The sequence below is a fragment of the Pygocentrus nattereri genome, chromosome 10 (assembly GCF_015220715.1).
Source record: "Pygocentrus nattereri isolate fPygNat1 chromosome 10, fPygNat1.pri, whole genome shotgun sequence".
Taxonomy (NCBI): domain Eukaryota; kingdom Metazoa; phylum Chordata; class Actinopteri; order Characiformes; family Serrasalmidae; genus Pygocentrus; species Pygocentrus nattereri.
The window spans coordinates 20,383,742-20,402,802 of NC_051220.1; the positions used below are offsets into that span (position 1 = coordinate 20,383,742).

At 37.5% G+C, this 19,061-nt stretch overlaps 1 protein-coding gene across 11 annotated transcripts in view; it reads left to right on the top strand.

The window, feature by feature from the left end:
• Positions 1-19,061, top strand: part of eml1 (EMAP like 1) — an 87,079-nt gene that overhangs the window by 40,873 nt on the left and 27,145 nt on the right. For 5 of the 11 annotated variants that reach the window (XM_017694398.1, XM_037541720.1, XM_017694389.2 and 2 more), the window contains exons 2-8: positions 2,097-2,279; positions 4,314-4,376; positions 7,203-7,332; positions 10,961-11,011; positions 13,824-13,958; positions 15,596-15,624; positions 17,650-17,676. In XM_017694398.1, coding sequence (XP_017549887.1) covers positions 2,097-2,279; positions 4,314-4,376; positions 7,203-7,332; positions 10,961-11,011; positions 13,824-13,958; positions 15,596-15,624; positions 17,650-17,676 — 618 coding nt within the window. The remainder of the gene's footprint in view (positions 1-2,096; positions 2,280-4,313; positions 4,377-7,202; positions 7,333-10,960; positions 11,012-13,823; positions 13,959-15,595; positions 15,625-17,649; positions 17,677-19,061) is intronic. The other 6 variants (XM_017694391.2, XM_017694392.2, XM_017694393.2 and 3 more) reach the window with 6 other exon arrangements.

Here is a 19,061-nt window from a genome sequence, read left to right on the forward strand (position 1 = left end):
GTCATATTCTTCATATCTTTCATAATTCATAAGCTACATTCAGAAAGTGGGTGTCGTGTGAGAGTCTTGTTTCTAGTTAAATCGACGGGAAATGTAATTTTGAAACTTTATTATAGAAAAAGCTGAACTCACAATTTTTTTGTCTATTAAAAGTCGACCCATTTTTCCACAAATCTTGGCTATAAACTATAAACAGGTGGTGCCTCTTCAGTGAACTGCTCTGAAAAAAGTTATTTTTATAAAATAATACAAAGAGTGTCTAAGATTGTTGGCTTTCAGCTGTAAATTGTAAGCATACAGCAATATGTGTGATCATAAAACACATTTTCTGTTCATTTGAGGGGAGATTTTACAAAAAATAAATAAAATACAAATTTACACTTATTTCATGCAGTTACTGATTAATTTGCCTTATCATTTGTTCATGTAAATTCAAATGAATGGCCAAAATATAAATGGAAAGACCAAAATATACACTGGAGATTAAGAGGTTAACCACAATGCACTCGTATACACTTTTTTAGAAACACTTATTGTTACCTTGTATAGACCTATGAAGTAGGCATGAAGAAGGCATTGTCATGATATGATAATCTAGTCAAACAGTATCACAGTTATTGTGATATTAAGTAACTATTTTGGAAAAGCATTTGATTTGGGTGAACTCTGGTGTCCTTAAGTTGAGTCAACCCAAGAAAAGCCATGTAATCAGTTACTATATAATTTTAAATTGAGCAGACTTTTTTTTTAATAGTGCAAGACAGCCTCTGTGGTCAGAAACTGACTACTGATGAAGGGCTAGAGGGGACAAAACAGTCTCTAACTGCACATCTGCAAAGTCTTTCTGATAAAGTAATCAAGGTCAAATAAAGCACTGCCATTGTATGTTTCATTTCTAAGTAGTGACTAAAGTCACTGGTTTGTTGCTATGCACAGCATTACTTATTGTGAAATGTAGTCATGCTTTTGGATATAAAAATTTGCTAAACACAACCTGACATCAAACAACCTGACATGTTCTCTTTCCCAACAGCAACATTTACCTTACCATTCTTTATAACTAACCCTGTCACACTTACATTGGGAAGTAGTCACATGGAGATTTCCAACTAATACATACATACAGTGCACATATTAAAACATAGAGAAATATATATTTATTTCTGCACTAAATTTTGAACAAATATTTAAGTATTACAGTCATACATTCCCTTGATCTAACCTAACTAAATATAACATAAATCAACACACAACATTGTTGAAAACCAACATTTTTATGGCCTTAATTACCAGCTGCTTCCTCCTTTTACATAATTAATAGAGATGCTATTGTCAATCTCCAGGGGAATTAGACCTCTGGTGTTTATTAATATTTCATGCCACTTTATTTTCAATGCCATTTTACAGTTTATTAACCTGGGTTGTAGTTCTGGGGGAGAGAGAGACAGAGAGAGAGTGTGAGAGATAGAGAGATTAGAGCAGTTTCATGGGTAGCAGCTGTTAGGCCAGAGCATGACACAACCAGGGACTTGTTTTTGTGTGGGGGGAAAGGAGCATGTCAGAACAACACCAGCTGGCCCCATTAAAGCAGACATTTCTGTCTTTTTGCTATTGTGTCTTTAGCATGTGTTTATAAATGACAAAACCATTTGAATAGATCATGCAAGCAAAGAAGTTCCCATATGTGGGAATAAATTGTAGGCCGGCATTGTGGATGGGTACCACTGTATAAAGGGGTATAAAAACGCATTGATACATGGTGATTGCATCAACATAGTGATTCTGCTGCATTAGTTCTGGCATGGTAGAATTGATTATAAATAATTATAATACTGATCAATAAAGCATGTGCTAATTTTTTAGCAGCCTGCCTCTTTCCATCTCTTTCCATCACATATTTTTACTCATTCCCTACTTGAGATTTTTCATGTTGTCTTGGATGTATTTGGAAGATACTCAAATCCACCCATTTGTTTGAATGACATATTTGCTGTTTGTTGAGTTGAGATATATATATATATATATATATATATATATATATATATATATATATATATATATATATATATATATATGTGTGTATATATGTGTTGTAGATGACAGTGCTTCTGCGGCAAGCAGTATGGAGGTGACAGACCGCATCGCATCTCTGGAGCAGCGTGTGCAGATGCAGGAGGATGAGATTCAGCTGCTCAAGTCTGCACTGGCCGACGTGGTCAGGAGACTCAACATCTCTGAAGAGCAGCAAGCCATGCTCAGCAGGAAGGGACCAACCAAAGGTATCATATACCCACCCACACAACTTCACTTTGCATACATGCAATACAATATATTTTTGGTTAATCATTGTTTCAAAATTAGTCTTTCAGAGAACGTTGCAATATGCAAAAACTTGTCATTGTGTGTTGTAAGCATCTTGGGCAAAACTCAGATGTTATACATGAGTTTCTATGGATGTATTTGAAAAAACAGGGCATATGTTTCAACAAATGTGAATAATTTTAGCATAATAATACAGACCAATTAAACAAGACTATATGGCCAAAATTGTGTGGACATGCACATCGCATGCATATGTGTTTGATGGACATTTCATTTGTTATGTATAGATATGAATGTGGAGCTTGTCTCCCCTTTGCTGCTGTAACAGCCTCTACTCCTCTGGGAATTACAGATTCTAGATTCGCTCCTCTGGAAATTCCAGATTTGCTTTATTTCAGCCACAAGAGTATTAGTGAGAGAGTGCACTGATGTTGAGCAATAAAACCAGGCTCTTAGTCAGTGCTGCAAGTCATCAGTTCATTGGATGAGGTTGATGTTAGGGCTGTAAGGAGACTAGTCAAGTTCTTCCACTCTAAACTCTACAAACCATTTCTTTATGGACCTCATTTTGTGCATTGACACATTGTCGTGCTGAAACAGGGAAAGGCCCTGCCCCATACTGTGTCCAGAAAGTTTAGAGAATTGCCTTGTATGCTGTAGCATTAAATTTACCTTCACTTGAATTAAGGGCTCCAAACCATGAAAAACATCCTTAGACTGTTGTTCTAAACTTCGCAGGTGGCACTCTACATTTGGGCAGATAGCTTTTTCCTGCATCCACCAAACTCAGATTTGTCTGTCAGGCTTTCAGATGGTGAAGTGTGGTTTGTAACTCTATGGAATATGTTTCCACTGTTCCCAAGTTCAGTGGCTGTGTGCTTTACATCACTCCAGCCTGACACTTAACATTGTATGAGCTTGGGTGGCCTGTGGCTTCATTGGTGAGCTGTTGTTGCTGCTAAACATTTCCACAATAACAGCGCTTACAATTGACTGGGACAGAATCTGCAGGAAAGCAAGCTGACAGACTGATTTTTGAGTTCTTCAGTATAACCTATTCTACTGCCAGTGTTTGTCTATGGAGAATGAATGTGTAATTTTGTACATTTGTTAGCAGTGGTTATGGCTTGAGCTGCAAAATCACCTCTAATTAGAAGTGATGTCCACATACTTTTGGCCATGTAGTATATGTCACGTGAAGGGTCCACCAGCATATTTTTAATATAATAATAAAGGTCTCTCTGAGTTACTGTAAATAGCATAAGTACCACAGGTAGTTCTGATCTTGCTTGAATGTGATTGGCTGAGAGGCATTACATAAATGCTGGTATGTAACAGACACTCTATTATTGAACTGTTTAGCAAGTATTTAGCAAGTAACCTCAATGACTACTGAAATGAAAATTTGATAACAAAATGTAAGTAAAAATAATTGTCATAAAAATGATTGTCTCAAAATGTAAGAAATATTAGTAATAAAATATATAATCTCAATACAAGCTGTTGCTACGCTGTATGATATTGTCACTGGTTTGATGATCATAGCGCACCAGTGCTAGTATCTTACCATGTAGCGTTCTGTCTCACATGTAAATGTAATCACAATGTAATATGTTTTCCACACCATGCAACCCCAGTGTTCATACAATCAGGTTAAAGCATAAACACATAGATTTACATTACAGACTTTGTCACCCAGTTGGGCACAATTTGTGGCTGGTCTCAGAGACCACATTTATTGATTCAAGTTATTGATTCACATTTGGCCTTGATGGTTTTCCAAATTTATATTGCTCGCTGTCAGACTTACAGTGAAAACCAGATCCATACAAATTCTTTTTGGGAGAATGTGAGGCACTTCAGTTTTTCCTGCTCTCCGCCTCTGTCTCTCTGCCTCGTCCTAGCCTTGTCAAATTTTCTCCTCACGTTCTAGCACTATTTTCTTCTGCTTCAGTTTTTCCTTCCTCTTTCCTCCCCCGTTCTGCTATGAGTTCAAAAAGAACCAGCAGGGATGAGAAAATCTGCCTCTGCAGACTGCAGTGTTGGGAAGTCAGGTAGGAGTGTATGTTATAACACAGAGCACATGGCTGTCACATCACTGGAACTAAACACGCACTGCACAAGAGCACCAGAGTGCATGGCCACTGAAAATGGTTTTATGGCTAAAAGTCGATATTATATAACTGTTTTCTGTGCTTTGCCATTTATTTGCATGCACTTCAGCTTTGATGAAAGATTATTTTCCTAAAATTCAATTTAACTTAGCTACTGAGTATGACAACTCTGTAAATGTCTGTTGAAGGTTTTTTTTTTTGAATGATCACAGATATTAGGACTGCATGATATAAACAAAATGCTATTATTGTGATTTTGCTAGATCTTGTGATTAAGATTCAGTTACTGTACCAGTTCTGTAACAGTTATGAAATATTATGTGGTGATTATTTGCTGCATAAATAATTATGATTGAAAATGTGTTGTCGTTTTTGTTCCTTATATGTAGCAATTAATGTACATGCTTAAAGTGGCCAGATTGGTTGATGAGCTATTTTGCTTTCAAGCTATCAATACTTAGTAGCTCCCAACTCATGACAATCATTGCTTAAATAGACAAACATTACTCCTCACTGTCCTCATGTTGCAGCAACTGCCAGCAGTTATAACTTTTGTTGTTTTCATAAAAACCCATGAATTTTCTCAGTTAATGTATTTTCTGCTTTCTTTTATTTACAAGTACACCATATGGCTGAAAGTATGTGGACATCTGGCTATAACACCTGTATGAGCTTGTGTGACATCCCATTCCAAAACAATGGCCATTAAAATGGAGTTGGATCCTCCATATAGTTGCAGCTATAAGAGCCCCTATACTTGCAAGATTTTGAAATATGTTTGTGGAAATGTTTGCCATTCGGAAGAGCATTTGTAATATCAGGCACTCATGTTGGCCTGCAATCACCACTCCAGTTCATCCCAAAGGTTTTAAATAGGGTTGAGATTGAGGTTAATTTTGGCATTATCCTCTCCCATAGGTAACGATCCCTAGCTCTGGTCAAACCTAGATTTGTGCATCAGACAGATTTTGACACATTTCCACTGTTCCAGAGTCCAGTGGCAGAGTGCTTTACACCACTTTTCGCAGGGGCAGATCTAGCAGGGCAGAAATTTCACGAACTGGCAAAAAAAACAGAGCCGTGTTTAACATCACTGAGCTCATCAGTACAACTCATTCTAGCTCCAGTGTTTGTGTATGGACACTGCATGGCTGTGTGCTTGATTTTTCACTCCTATTAGCAGTGGGTGTGCCTGAAATATCTGAACTCAATATTTAGGAGGGTTGTCCACATACTTTTGACTATACAGTGTATTTGTCTCAATCCATCCAATTAAATTTCATTTTAACATTTTGAAAGCAACTGGAGCATAATTGTCTTCAGCTTAAATAATTGTGATCATCTCAAATAATTGCGATCAGGCACTTATGTAATAAGTGGGACAGGGTTATCTGTGATTAGTTACAGAGCTTGCGTATTGCTGCCTTCTGCAGTATTAGTATGTGTAAAGCCAATATCACAATAATGTTTAAAAAGATATCGCGTTGCCCTAACAAATCTGAAATCTAGAAAGCAGTTTGTTGTCCTGCAGCGCCTTGGCTTAATGATCACTCGGCCTTGTGCTGCTAATAATGCTTGTCTTCTGCCCAACAGAGGTGCAGAAAATAATTGGGGTAACTTTGAAAGCTTAGATTCAAAGCACACTGGCGCGCTTTTGATGTCAGACACTTCTTAATTATCCAGACTACACGGGCCGATACTGCCAGCTGTCAATCTGGGGGCCAACCCCCCCATCGCCTACTGTGAGACAAACATTTATTGGTTCTGTCCTTGATTAGGCACATACATTTAGTTATTCTCTGTTTCTCTCTGTGCTGAGTGTTCATGGAGTGAGTCATGTCTGCTTTGCTGCATTCCAACTTGGCTGATTTGTTTGAGACCTTTCTGCTTCTTCTCTCTCTCTCTCTCTCTCTCTCTCTCACTCACTCACTCACTTTTTCTCTCTCTGTCTTTTGCTGTGTCTCTCGCTCTTGGTGTCTCTTTCATCTCATTCTGCAGTGTCTCGAGTGTGCGATGCCAAGTGCACTGCTTATTCGCTTGGCAGCCAAGAGAGAAACACGAAAGCCCAAGCGACTCTGCAGCGATGAATATTTAATAGGGCAGGCTCACAGGGTAATATAAATAAAGGCTCTCCTGTAGATCTCTGCTGTCAGCAGTTACACTGCAGGTGTGCTGTAATGCCACTAAAATGGAACAAAGGGAGACTCCCCATCCAGGACGTCCAAACTGCACCCATGAACAATAGAGGCAGTAATCCCTGAGTCATTATTAACAGCGTCCCACAGTTTTGGTTACAGGAAAAAGTGACTCTTTCATTTGGCTTTAGTCTGAGAGAAGTCTGAGTTTGATTTTCATAGATTAATGGCATTCATGCTCTGCAGTTTATGGAATGAGTCATTTGAATTGAGATTTTCTTTCAGGCTGTGTAACCCATTGAACAGAAATGCATTTATTTTGTTTTACTTTTTAAAATTTTTACTTATTTATCTGTAACTACCTAGTCATTTAATTAATTAGGTTGATAATTGCACAATAAATTACAATTACATTTAACAAATGTGGTTTTGATTGAAAGGTAAGAATCCAACAAAAGTGTTGTTTCATTGAGCTATGAGCGAGAAATAAGAAGAGCCATTTTTAGAAAGGTGCACATACAATGTGAACATTTTTTATTGTTCTTAATATAGCAGGCACTGTTGAAAAGAGTTTGTCGTTGAGTTTGAACTGTAGCATCTTCTTTTTTTTTTCTACCCACTTGTCTCACAGCCAGGCCGATGATCGCAGCCTTGCCACTGAGACCCACAGTCAACAATGGCAATGTCCTACCAAAGAAAAGCGGCACGTTGCCGTCACCCTCGGGCTCAAAGAAGGACATCAACTCACCAGCAACCAAGAGGTGGGACACCATGACACTGATCCCCAATTGAATTTACAACAAAAGACTTCAGCTTTAGAATGGCTGCTGCTTCTTCTTGCCTGTGGTTCATGGCTTTTGTCCAAACCTTATGTAGTAAAATGAGGCTTTAGTGAGTTTTAGTGAATTGAACCACAGGGATGCTGTGGCTAACAGAGAGTGCAATTGAGAGGAGTTTGTCAGAGGCATGCTGTTGCAGACAGTGCTCTGAGTTCCCAATGAACTTGTGAATAATCAGCTACGATTCATATACAAATACACACACATATTACAACACATTTCAGGATTTAAATGGATGCAAACACATACATTAACAAGTTCTAATTTTATCTTTTATTTAAGGGGTGCCCAGTCCTGCTTCTGTGGATGTAATGCAATAGAGATTTTAGACTGTACCTCTAAGCTGCTTTAAAAGACCTTTAAAACAGGCTTGTACAGAATTTCCTGTTTTTTTGTCGTGAGGAAATCACATATATAACAGATTTTAGCCACTAAGAGCACTAAAAATCCCAGATAAATCTAAACTGGCCAGACATTTTTTGCTTTTATGCACACAGAAAAAGTAAAATCACAAACATGCATGAATACATGGTTGAACATTTCAGACATTTGACTGACTTAGAGTTTAGACGAAAATCCATTTAGTTTGAATGACCCTATACCTTAATGATGTGTATTTTATGAAAACAAATGCTGAGCATAACTCAAAAACACTAGCCAGTACATGACTAGAAAACCTAATTACTTAATTAAACTTGAGCACTCAATTAAAATAATATTGATTAATTACCTTCTCAGTGACTAGTTGTCACTTTGTAGGATGTTAATGCATATTTTACACTCTTACTAGCTTGATTTACAGTAAGAAACAGAGTCTGATAAAGACTTGAAGTCTGTAAAAATCTTTTTAATCGGTCATTTTCATAGAAAATTGATTTTCTCTATTTTTTATGTAAAAATAATATTGTAACATTGTTGCATAACATTACTTGTTAAGTTCTAAAGTATACCGTTCACTCCCCAGTCCACATAGTCCACATATGGAAACTAAGCTGTGACACAATTATGTATATTTGCCTTTTCATCCTACAGCAGTGTAACCCCACTCACACTGAAGTTATGAGGAACGTTTCAGCACAGACTGCTTTTTGATTGACAGGGCAGCCAATCAGAACAGAGATTATTTACATACATCAGAAATGAATATAACATCATATAAAAATAGCTGTTTTTGGTACATAACCCCATATAAACGTAATAAGTGAATCACGGGACTAAAATACTCGAAAATGTATGATATGGGCCCTTTAAAGACTTCCTAATTTTTCTTTTTTCAGGGATCTGTTCTGGAATATTTGAAAGGCAGGCTATGTATGGTTTGTTATTGTTTATTTTTATTATTTAACCATTAAGAACTAAAAACTGTTGGTCACTCCACTCAATTAAGTGTTATAATTGATTGAATACCAACATAATTCACAGTGACAGCTCTGTTTTCAGTATATGATACTACAAAAATAAACTAGTGTCTAGTTCTACCATCACTTACATTTCAAATTTGTCCATTTTCTGGTATTTCCATCAATGTTGTATGACATTATATGTGTATGAGTTCATCCCAGACATTAGCACATTGCCTTTCAGATTCTGCTTTATATTTATCATCTTTAACTGCCCAACTGTCATCATAAACAATACAATTAGCATATCGCGCTCATTCAAATTTCAGTATTTCTCGCTCCACTTCTACAACATGATGCTGTTCTATTTTATAAATGTTAGCATGTCACAGGACACCGATAACATAATCTCTCACTGTCACGCAATACCACAGAGACCCAACCTGACATTCCTCACCACTAGAGCTGGCGCTGCTGCGGTGATGTCACTCTCAGTGCTGTACCATTCTGTTGCACTGTGTGAAAGAGTGACTGGGGGGAATGAGACGAGGTGATCAATCTTCCCCCGTCAGACACACAAAATATTGCTCTCTCCCACAGTCGCCGTCTTGCTCAGAGCTCATTTATGGTAGTCTCAGGGTGGATGGATGGATGATTGAGTAGATGGAGGATGGGATGGTGTGTATTCCACGCATGTAGGTTGCATGGCCAGTCGAGCAGTTGTCAGCATGTAGACAATTAAGGATTAATCATAATAACTGTAATATATATAATTAATCACAATAACTGTATCACTGCTTTACTCACAGCTAAAGGTTACAAAGTTTGTACTTTAGTGTATACAGTCGTATGCAGACGTTTGGGTCTTGTTTTGAAAAGAATTACACACCTCTGCTACAGCAAACTTAAATATGGCATTTTCTGCACATTTTGAGCACAATTTCTATTTATTTGCCACTGTTATTCATTATAACACACACCCTCTTATAGACTGTGGCTTACGTAGACACCAGTTGTTTTAGTTTAACAGTGCTTTATGTGCAAGTATGTTTGTCAGATCTCAATTTTCACACCTTATAAACTAAAAATAAACAAAAAGATTTTTCCAATATTGCCAACCCTACTATGCACAGCGCTTAAAAGGTACAAAACATATTTTTAGAAAAAACAGAACAAAGAAGCCTTTAAAAAACAAAATAATTAAAAACATGATAAAAGTTAAAAAATGCATATAAATTGGGCAATCATTTGTCATATAGCGACCAGTAGTATTATGTATTTATGCTACCCTGGATTGAAGAAGGACACAGGAGGCAGTTAATGGTTACAGCAGCAGACATTTAGTTTATTTTTCTTTTCAGTGTCTTTCAATTCTCTGTTGTCTTTTTTCTCTTCAATATTATCATCAGACAATCAGCTCACTAATTATTACCAGTTCATCAATAACATAACTTTTAATCGATCACTTTTTAAAATTGTGTAATTAAGTAATTGAAAATAAATGAATTGTGACAGCCCTATATGTGACCACACCCTATATATGACCAAACACAAGCCTGACAATACCACAAATGCTCAGTTCATTTAGTTTTGATGGCACTAGAGAGTGACAGACGAAATAACTCCTTCCTTCTCAGAGCTCCATTTGTAATTTTGTTTAATCTCAGCAAAGCAGATTATTGACCCACATCAGTTTCTTATTCAGAGATCCACAGTATCTGGCAATGAGGTGACTCTAAGCTGACAGGGATTAGTGAACAATATATTGTTTGCTCAGAGATCAGACTGTAATTTGCTTTGAATGTTTAAACAATCGTGCAAGTCTCCTCAGAGATCTGTGTGTGTCCTCTGGCTAGTACACCACCACTTTAAATATTGATACGAAGTTAATGATTCGGAAACTGATGTCACCCGCTGATAAGAGCACATCTGTTACAAATGTCTTTCATTTGGCTGAAGATCTCCAAGGCATCCTCTCGTGAAGTGGTTTCAGAATAATAACAGCCAAAACAAATCTTGATGCCAGCCGAATGATGACCGTGAGGACTGAGGTTCTTAGTTAATAAACCTGCTCACTTTTTCTCTGACTCATCTCCTTCACTCTTTTCCTTCAAAGGTCTTTGTGCTATCTGTCTCGCCTTTGTCTCACTCTTTGATTCTCCTGTGTCCCTTCCTCGTCTCCTTCCCTATGTCGCATGCTCTCTGTCCAGTGTGTCCAGTCTGTCCAGCTCATCCAAGTTTCTACTCAGATCACCTTACAGGTGAGAGTATCTGTTCACAACTCTGCAGAATCATTCCTATAAATGTTACAAACTAGTTATCTCACATCTTTTGTGTATCTCGCCTTGATTTTAGTGTTTCATTTTCTCTAAAATGGCTACATATGAAACTGAAAGCAGCTTCTGGATGGTGGGTGACATTAGCTATTAGTATTTTTCTCCAATAAAATGTTTTAAGAAGGTTTTGGTACAACACTTTTAATAACCAAAATGTAGTGTTTTAGATAAATTAAGCTTTGAATGTAACTTCAAACATCAAGCTTTTCATTATTACTAGCATTTCTAGTGAAAAATTCCACTAATAGTAAAAGCTGTAGACAAGCCTTTGTGAAAGCTCCAAGAGCAAGGTGTGCAATGTAATAGAAAAGTATAATAGGTGTGTAATATTCTGTGAGATCACAAAGAACCACAAGGTAGCATCAGTGATCATGAGCATCAACAACAGGATTCGCAGGTGTTTCTTGCACTGGCTAATGTTGGGATTCATGAGTCCAACATCAGGAAAACACTGAACAAGAATATTTTGTATGGAATGATAGCAGAGAGGAAGTCAGCATTCTCCAAGAAGAACAATACTGGTTCCCTAAACACCACCTGAATAAGCCTGCAGACAAGGCAGAAATAGCTAATTTAGGCACATTTGAAACACTATGTTTGGTGAAAACTAATCACTGCATTCCAGCATAAAAATCTCATTTTAACTATGAAAGACAGTGGTGGCAGTATCATTATTTGGAGCTGTTTTGCTGCCATTGAACCAGGACAGCATTTTAGAACAATTAAGTCACATTTCAGGCCTCATTCTAGTAGAAATGTTGTGGGCCTGAAGCATGGACTTCATGCAAGAAAGCCCACCAACATCTCTGAGTTGAAGCAGTTCTGTAAGGAGGAATGAGCCAGAATTCCTCCAAGTCAGTGTGTGGGACTGTTACAGTTACAGGAAACATTTGGTTGAAGTCATTGCTGCTCAAGAGGGTTACACCAGTTACAGAAGGCAAAGGTTCACATATTGCATTTGTTGCTGGATGGCATTTAATGTTGGGTCACTTTGTTCAGTACTTGAAAGAAAAACTATTGTTAAGGTGTGATCACATTTTAGTTTAGGGTTTCACATGATGCTAAAGGTTTGACAAACTGTCTAGCAGTATAGTACACTGCCTTAAAAAAACTGACCAGATGGTGAAATCTCAGCAGACAGCAGTTTATGCAAACATTCGATTCAAATTTCTGTCCCTGAATGCTTTGTTACATTTCAGACACAGCCAGGTCTTGCAGAAAAAGAACTTACTTTGGCCTTGAAAATCTTCACAAAAATATGATGTGAAATTTCTGAAAAACATAAGGAAGTGTCATTTGTAATCCATAAGGTGTTGATGATTTTAAGTGATTTTAATACTCTAGTACAATACATTATGGTAGCTTGTAAGGCTTAAGTTTACAGAAGGACAAGCCAGGGTTCATAACCCATTTTAAGATGGTATTCTGTATTACTATTCTGCTCCTCATTTGAACCACAAGCGCCTTAAGGTTGTGCAGGAAGTAACTAGTTCATTTGAGAAACTGAACATTCTTTGGCTTCAAAACAGGGTTCTGTAGTTTCCATTGTCCACTGCCCATTTTAATGGTCTTGCTCCTTTCCATCAGGCCTTTTCCCACCCCAAACTAGAATAAAGACTGTGTAGTCTTTAGATTAACTCTATACCCCTTCCAGTTGTATGTCTGAAGCACCATCATTAACAAAGTGCCTCTTCAAGTTCAAACATCCTGCAGCTCCCTCCACAGAGGATAACACCACCAGACAATAACTGACCTGAAAGAACTTTGCCCATGCAGCTTGGATTATGCTTGAGCCTGGCAACCAGTAGACTGCTGATAGGGCCTTTTCTTTTGTTTAGGCGTTTGAAAGGGCAGCCTGTCTACATTCACCCCTCTGCATCCACCCAAAACCATTGCAAATCTGGTCATGAGCGTGTCACGGGAAAAACAAATAAAAACATGTTTCCCCTTCCAGCTGCAGCGGCCCTGTGTCCAGCATATGTTTCGTGTTTCTCTTTGGCAATTGTAAAAGCTGGATAGTTGTTATAACTGGCTGTCAGTGGTGTATCGGGGGCAGTGTTTCCAGTGTTATCTCTCAAGCACCATTTCCTCTCTTCTGAGTAAATGTTTATGCACATGCACAAGACCATTTCCTGACTGAAGTGTGGGCTCGTATGAGAAAAATATCACTCACTAAAAGTTACTTGGAGTAACATTGGGAAATATTTGTGTATTCTTCTTAATCAAGGTTGAGCTGAGTGCTCTAAAATATCCACTTCAATTCAAGAAGGTCTTGGTAAAAAGAACATAGTAGTGTTTTTCAACCTAATCTCAAAGTGCTGCGTCATGATCACTTACGGGCCTGTGAAAAATACTATGTAGATAACATATTACTACAAATTCTTCTGTGGAAGAGTCCTGTCTGTAAAAAAATGTATAGCTTATTAGATGAATACATCTGAATTAAAATTCATCTAAGAATTTCACAAAAATTAAGGTTTCAAATTATAATTTGGTAATGAAATTCACCAACTGCTGTGGAGCTTCTACTATAAGTGAGTTTCAATTCAAGACGTTTTCTGTGCATTTTTTTAGAGATGGCAGCAGATAGAGATTAGGCTGGAAACCACAGAAATGTGCCTTTAATTAGCTTATTAGTTGACCCCAGTTGCCAGTCTTTTTCTACATTTTGAGCAAATATATAGTTATACTTCATCCAGAGTTAAGCTAACGTTTTCACTCTCCTGCCCATCCTCAGCACTGTGAAAAGAACGAGTTCATCAGAGCAGGTGGGTCCCACCAGCAGGAAGGACAGTGGGGGAGATGCCAAAAGCAACCGCACACGCACTGGCTCCACCGGGAGCAACTCCAGCGGCAAGAGAGCCAGTGAAAGGTACAGCAAACAATCAGTGCATGTCTTGTTCCTTTAATGATACACATTCAGCATCTTATTGGTATATTTTTAATGCACTGTGAGGACATGAACTCAAAGATAAGAAGCATATCATCTGTTGCACACAAACACAGTAAAAACGTCAGTGCTGACTAGATCAGTGTAAATGTCACTCTGCTGTTATTTAAACATTGTGATGTTTTACACATGTACTGGGCCAAAGTTGAAGATCACCATTTCCTGTGAAAACAGATATTTATTTATTTTTCAGCACCAGAAAAATAAAATTATATTCAGCAGAAAATGACATAGAAGCCTCAATAACTTTACTGAATAAAAATATAAATGCAACGCTTCCATTCTGCAAGATTTAAAAAAAAATCCAGGATTTTTTTCCTAGAAATTTGTCACACTGTTAGAGGCAAATGTCAGTCAAATTAGATACTACTGTGGGAATTATGTTTTATGAGCCTCCCTGTTTTTTGTGGGTGACAGGAAAATCTCTTCAGTAAAAAGTGTTGCATTTATATTTTTGTTAAGTATAAAATATATCAAAGGCTTGGCCTTTATTACAGCTTCTGTTCCTTTCAGGCAACTTGCTTTTAGCTTTTCAGAGAAATCTGCAGGGATATTTTTCCACACCTCCAAAGTTCAGTCTTAGAAGTTGCATTTTCTGCTTTTTATGTTCTGTGAAATCCCAAACACATTCAATGATGTTGAGGTCTGGACTTCTTCTGAGAGCACCAGCAGCTTCTTTGTTTGCACATTTTCTTTTTCCGTTTATTAGGAAAAGCTTCTTTTTTGTGATCAAGGTTGTATAAAAAGTCTGTACAAACCTTCCAGTATTAGATGCCATTTCAGTCCAAGCTTGTGTTGGGACCTTGTTCAACCTTATACTTTCATGGCTGACCATTCTATCAAATGTAAAAATTAGGAGTAAACCAAATTTGAATGATCAACTTTTTTGTTGCAGAAAAAAACTGCAGAAGATAATTCTGTGAAAATTCTGTGAAAAAACGAAGAACAGAGCTTGTGGCTTTAATTAGAGGGCTATTAACACTTTTTCCAGTCTGTCATAGGCTCAAATTCCCAGAACATACATAAAAATGCCAATTTACAGCTGAATAGAACAGGGAATTGTGAATTAGACCCATTTTGGAATGTCTATAAGGTATAAGAAACCTTACAGTTACACATTGACAGTTACACATCCTTTCAGATCTTTAGCAGTGAGTTGTCTTTTTAAAGTGGAAGAATGGACAGAAACAGGAGTGGATTCTAATCTAATCTACACACAGAAATATCACTTGAGATATGAATAGCTTCACTTTGACTGAAAATTAAATAAATGAAGGGTGGTCTCTGACTTCGGTGCAGTGCAGTTTATGATAGATTATTAAATTTGAAAGTTACAGTGCGTCTTTTCTGAGTCCACAGCATGAGTTTACTTTGAAACTTTAATTGAAAAGTCTGCAACCTCTGTTGGGTTTGTCAAAAAGCACTTTATGAAGAAAGGATCATTTTGTTGGCTGACATTTTAGATATGTAGACCTGTTTTATGTCATGAAAATATACACACAAAACACAGTGATACATGCCTCATTTGGGTGACGTACTGCCTCTCTCACCTCCTGCAGCAAACAGAGGGAGCCTGTATTCAGTGCTGGTAAGTGCCGGGGCGCTGCTGTGATGTTTGCTTGTATGCAGAGTTTCATTACTACGGGCCAAGGCTGGAGGAGTCATGGTCAAACATCTCCATGCACTCATGTTCATTGCTTTTCTAACTGGACTTATGGGAAATGATTAAGACCATCAGAGCTGGACTTTCCACTTACCCTCACAAGCACAAGTTCAAGATAGATGATGGCCTAAGGTTACAAATTTGAACCGTTATACCCATTTTTATTTGCTGCAGTGAAATTCAGTTAAGCAAGGGGCAGACATTGTTTTTAATGGAGATCTTGCCTGCCGTGAATCATCTCTTCCATTGTTAAACAAGTGTAACAAGGCCAAAGGAAAAATCATTTCATGCTTATGGTTTTGCCTCCTTCAGTCTCGGCTCGTAAAGGTTCACTGGCAATTGTAGTGCAGCGTGTGGTGCTGTTTGTGTTGAGGAATGAAGCAATTCATCCAGCCAGCTAGTAACAACTCAATGCAATCAGTAACTCATTTAATCCATTCTTTACCTGCATCATACTTTTTACTATTACTTTTTTAATACTTTTCTGTTGTGTTTGGTTTTTATTTATGCTGTTGCTTTCACTGGCAGACATGTAGTCGTGGACATCACCATAGACTATCTTAGACTTTACTCCCTAGAACTGCTATTTAAATGTGTATCGATTTCGATAATTAGCAAGATAGCAAACCAATGTTCTCAACGTTACTGATTGATGTATAATTGCGCACTAGGCTGTGAATATCTTTATCCGATTTGAGTGTCCTAGTTAAACAATTAGCCTTTTGAAACCTTTTTTAATGTCCATGATTCTTCTACTGAGTAATGCAAGGATTATTTTACAAAATACGTATATTCCCTACTGCTGTGCTACTTACATGTTCATGTTGCATGTTTTTGTTTAAGACCTTACATGCCATTTTGGCCTATTAGAGATCAAATAGTGTCACTTAAATTACAACTTAAGGTTACCAAAAGGCTAAGAAAAGAGAAATCAGGCAATTTGGCTGTAAAGAAATCGGAATCACCCCCCAAAATTCATCCCTGATGTAAATATATGGTATTTATTGATGATCTCTTCTTTTATTGTACACAATAACAATAGAAAATAAAGCTGCTTAAACTGAGTACCCAAGGTTTTGCTAAGAAAGTCTGATATTACTTACCTAACTCTGCTATATAACATTGACATAACCATGCCATAAGGGGCACATGTTGTCATGAGTTGTTATCATAGATTTTTTTCAGTGATATTATCAGATATTAACATTACCAGTGATTGTCATCACAGATACTGTAATGTTAGTAAATTGTAATGTTAGTCTTGACAGCTTTAATCACATGCTAATCGCTACTAAATGTGGTCTAGTTAGCCATTATGGCATCACACATTATAGCACTGATCATGACAGTTACTGGTAATGATAACGTGACACTGTTCCATTCCTGGACATGATCTATTATGGCAGCTAATGACAGCATGATTTGCCTTGACTTATTTATAGCATGATTGTCTCAGTGTTATTGTAGTAGCAGGGTTCAAAGAAAGTGTTACCCAAAATCCTTTACTTATTTAGAAATTAGCTACAATTTTTTTAACATAACAAGATGGCAAAAAATACAATAAACATAAATAATATTTCAAATAGCATCTTCCTTCCACTGCAATAGACTATACTGTCAGCTGTCCTGCCTGGGGTATTTACCTTATGTTTGACCGTATTGTAACAATCATGCCAGATCCCCTGATTAGCTGAAGTCATCACAACACCCTTTCCAGATGTTAAGTGAATTAACCGAACACCAAATTAACTGGAGTGATTTGTTATCTGAAGCAGGGAGATGTCCAACGAGATGTCTCCCCTGGAGGGCCTTGTAGAGTAATTAACCAGACAGGGTGACCCAGGATCTGATGAGCAGGGGTCTCTCTCTCTCTCTCTCTCTCTCTCTCTCTCTCTCTGTATAAGAGCAATCTCACACACTCTCTATCTCTGTCTTTGTACACTCACAAAGGGATGCGACGGGTGACGCACTGTAAAGGTAGGCCCTGATCCTCAACCCTCCCTCACCTAGAGCAGCTCTGTGGGCATTGTGTGATTCTAAAGCAAGGTTAGCTGTATTAGAGCCGTTGTTCTGAGTAGTTAATCCAATAACTCTGGAGTCAAACTTCCAAAGAAAACTTCCAAAGAAAGCTATGAAAACAGTGCCAGTGATGTCAGTACTTCTGTGACTCATCTTTTATGTGAGTTGGCACTGATTTACCACAAAAAAGAGAGCATGTTATATGATTGTCCATTGAAAAGTCAAGTTTAGTTTTCCACTTAGCCTAAGTATAGTCGATTAGATATACTTGGTGTCTGATGTTTACTGTTTTAGTTTTGAACTGGAGCACTAGATTTCCTGGGACTTACAGTAATCTTAGACTTGATTATAGGCCTGAACGTTTTGTGGAAAATGTGAATATTGTGATTGTTCTGTTCTGTCTTTAATATTGCGATTGCACCTTAAATGGGATTGTTTTTCTTTAATTTAAGCTTCAGGCCTTTTCTGCCATGTAGACCAGCATATCCATTTTTCAGGTTTGAATCTTGAACGCTGAATGTAGTGTGCTAGACGGAGAGAGTTCATGAAGTTAAATTTCTCTACTTAAAACTTGTTAGACAGACTGTGAATAGTGTACACTCTTAAAAATGGTTCTTTATAAAGAAAATGGTTCTTTGTAAAACCGTAAACACTCAAAGAACCCTTTGCATGAATAAATGGTTCTTTCTTCAGATTGATGAAGAATGTGCTGTAGATGATTCTATAGAGAAGTTTTTTGGATTGGGTTCTATATGGCAGCCAAACACGAGTGTTTGAGTGTAGGATTGGGACCCTGATATAAATATGATTACATGATGACCCTATATGATGATGTGATTTCTGACCCTGTCTGTTATCAATACAAATGGACAAGTATGTTGTATAGCTAAAACATTAGTAGCAACACCTTGAAGTCTGAACATTGTCCAAGCATACAGCATAATTTGAGGCAAGTCAATGTTGATTTATTCATGCACTTAATTGATATACATGACTCTATTGCTTGTTAGCCACATGCAGTTCCAATGCAAGGCTAAAGAAGAAAACTTCAGACACTAAATATACCTGATCAGCGATATTTTGGGAGAAAAACTGTGTTCATTTCAGTTTATAAAAAGTTTGATAACCAATAAAATGTGCTGAAGCAGGAAAAACGCAGAACTGGCTGCATGAGGATGAGGCTGGAAAAACATTGTTTTTGAAGTAAGACCGCTAACCTTTATGTGGAGCTAGTAGTGTAAAATACAGTTTACAGTGTGGGTTTTTTCATCTGACATGCTCTTCATTAGATTGGATGGTAATGCTAACCGACTCAGAGTGGCTTAGTCCAGCTTTAGGACATC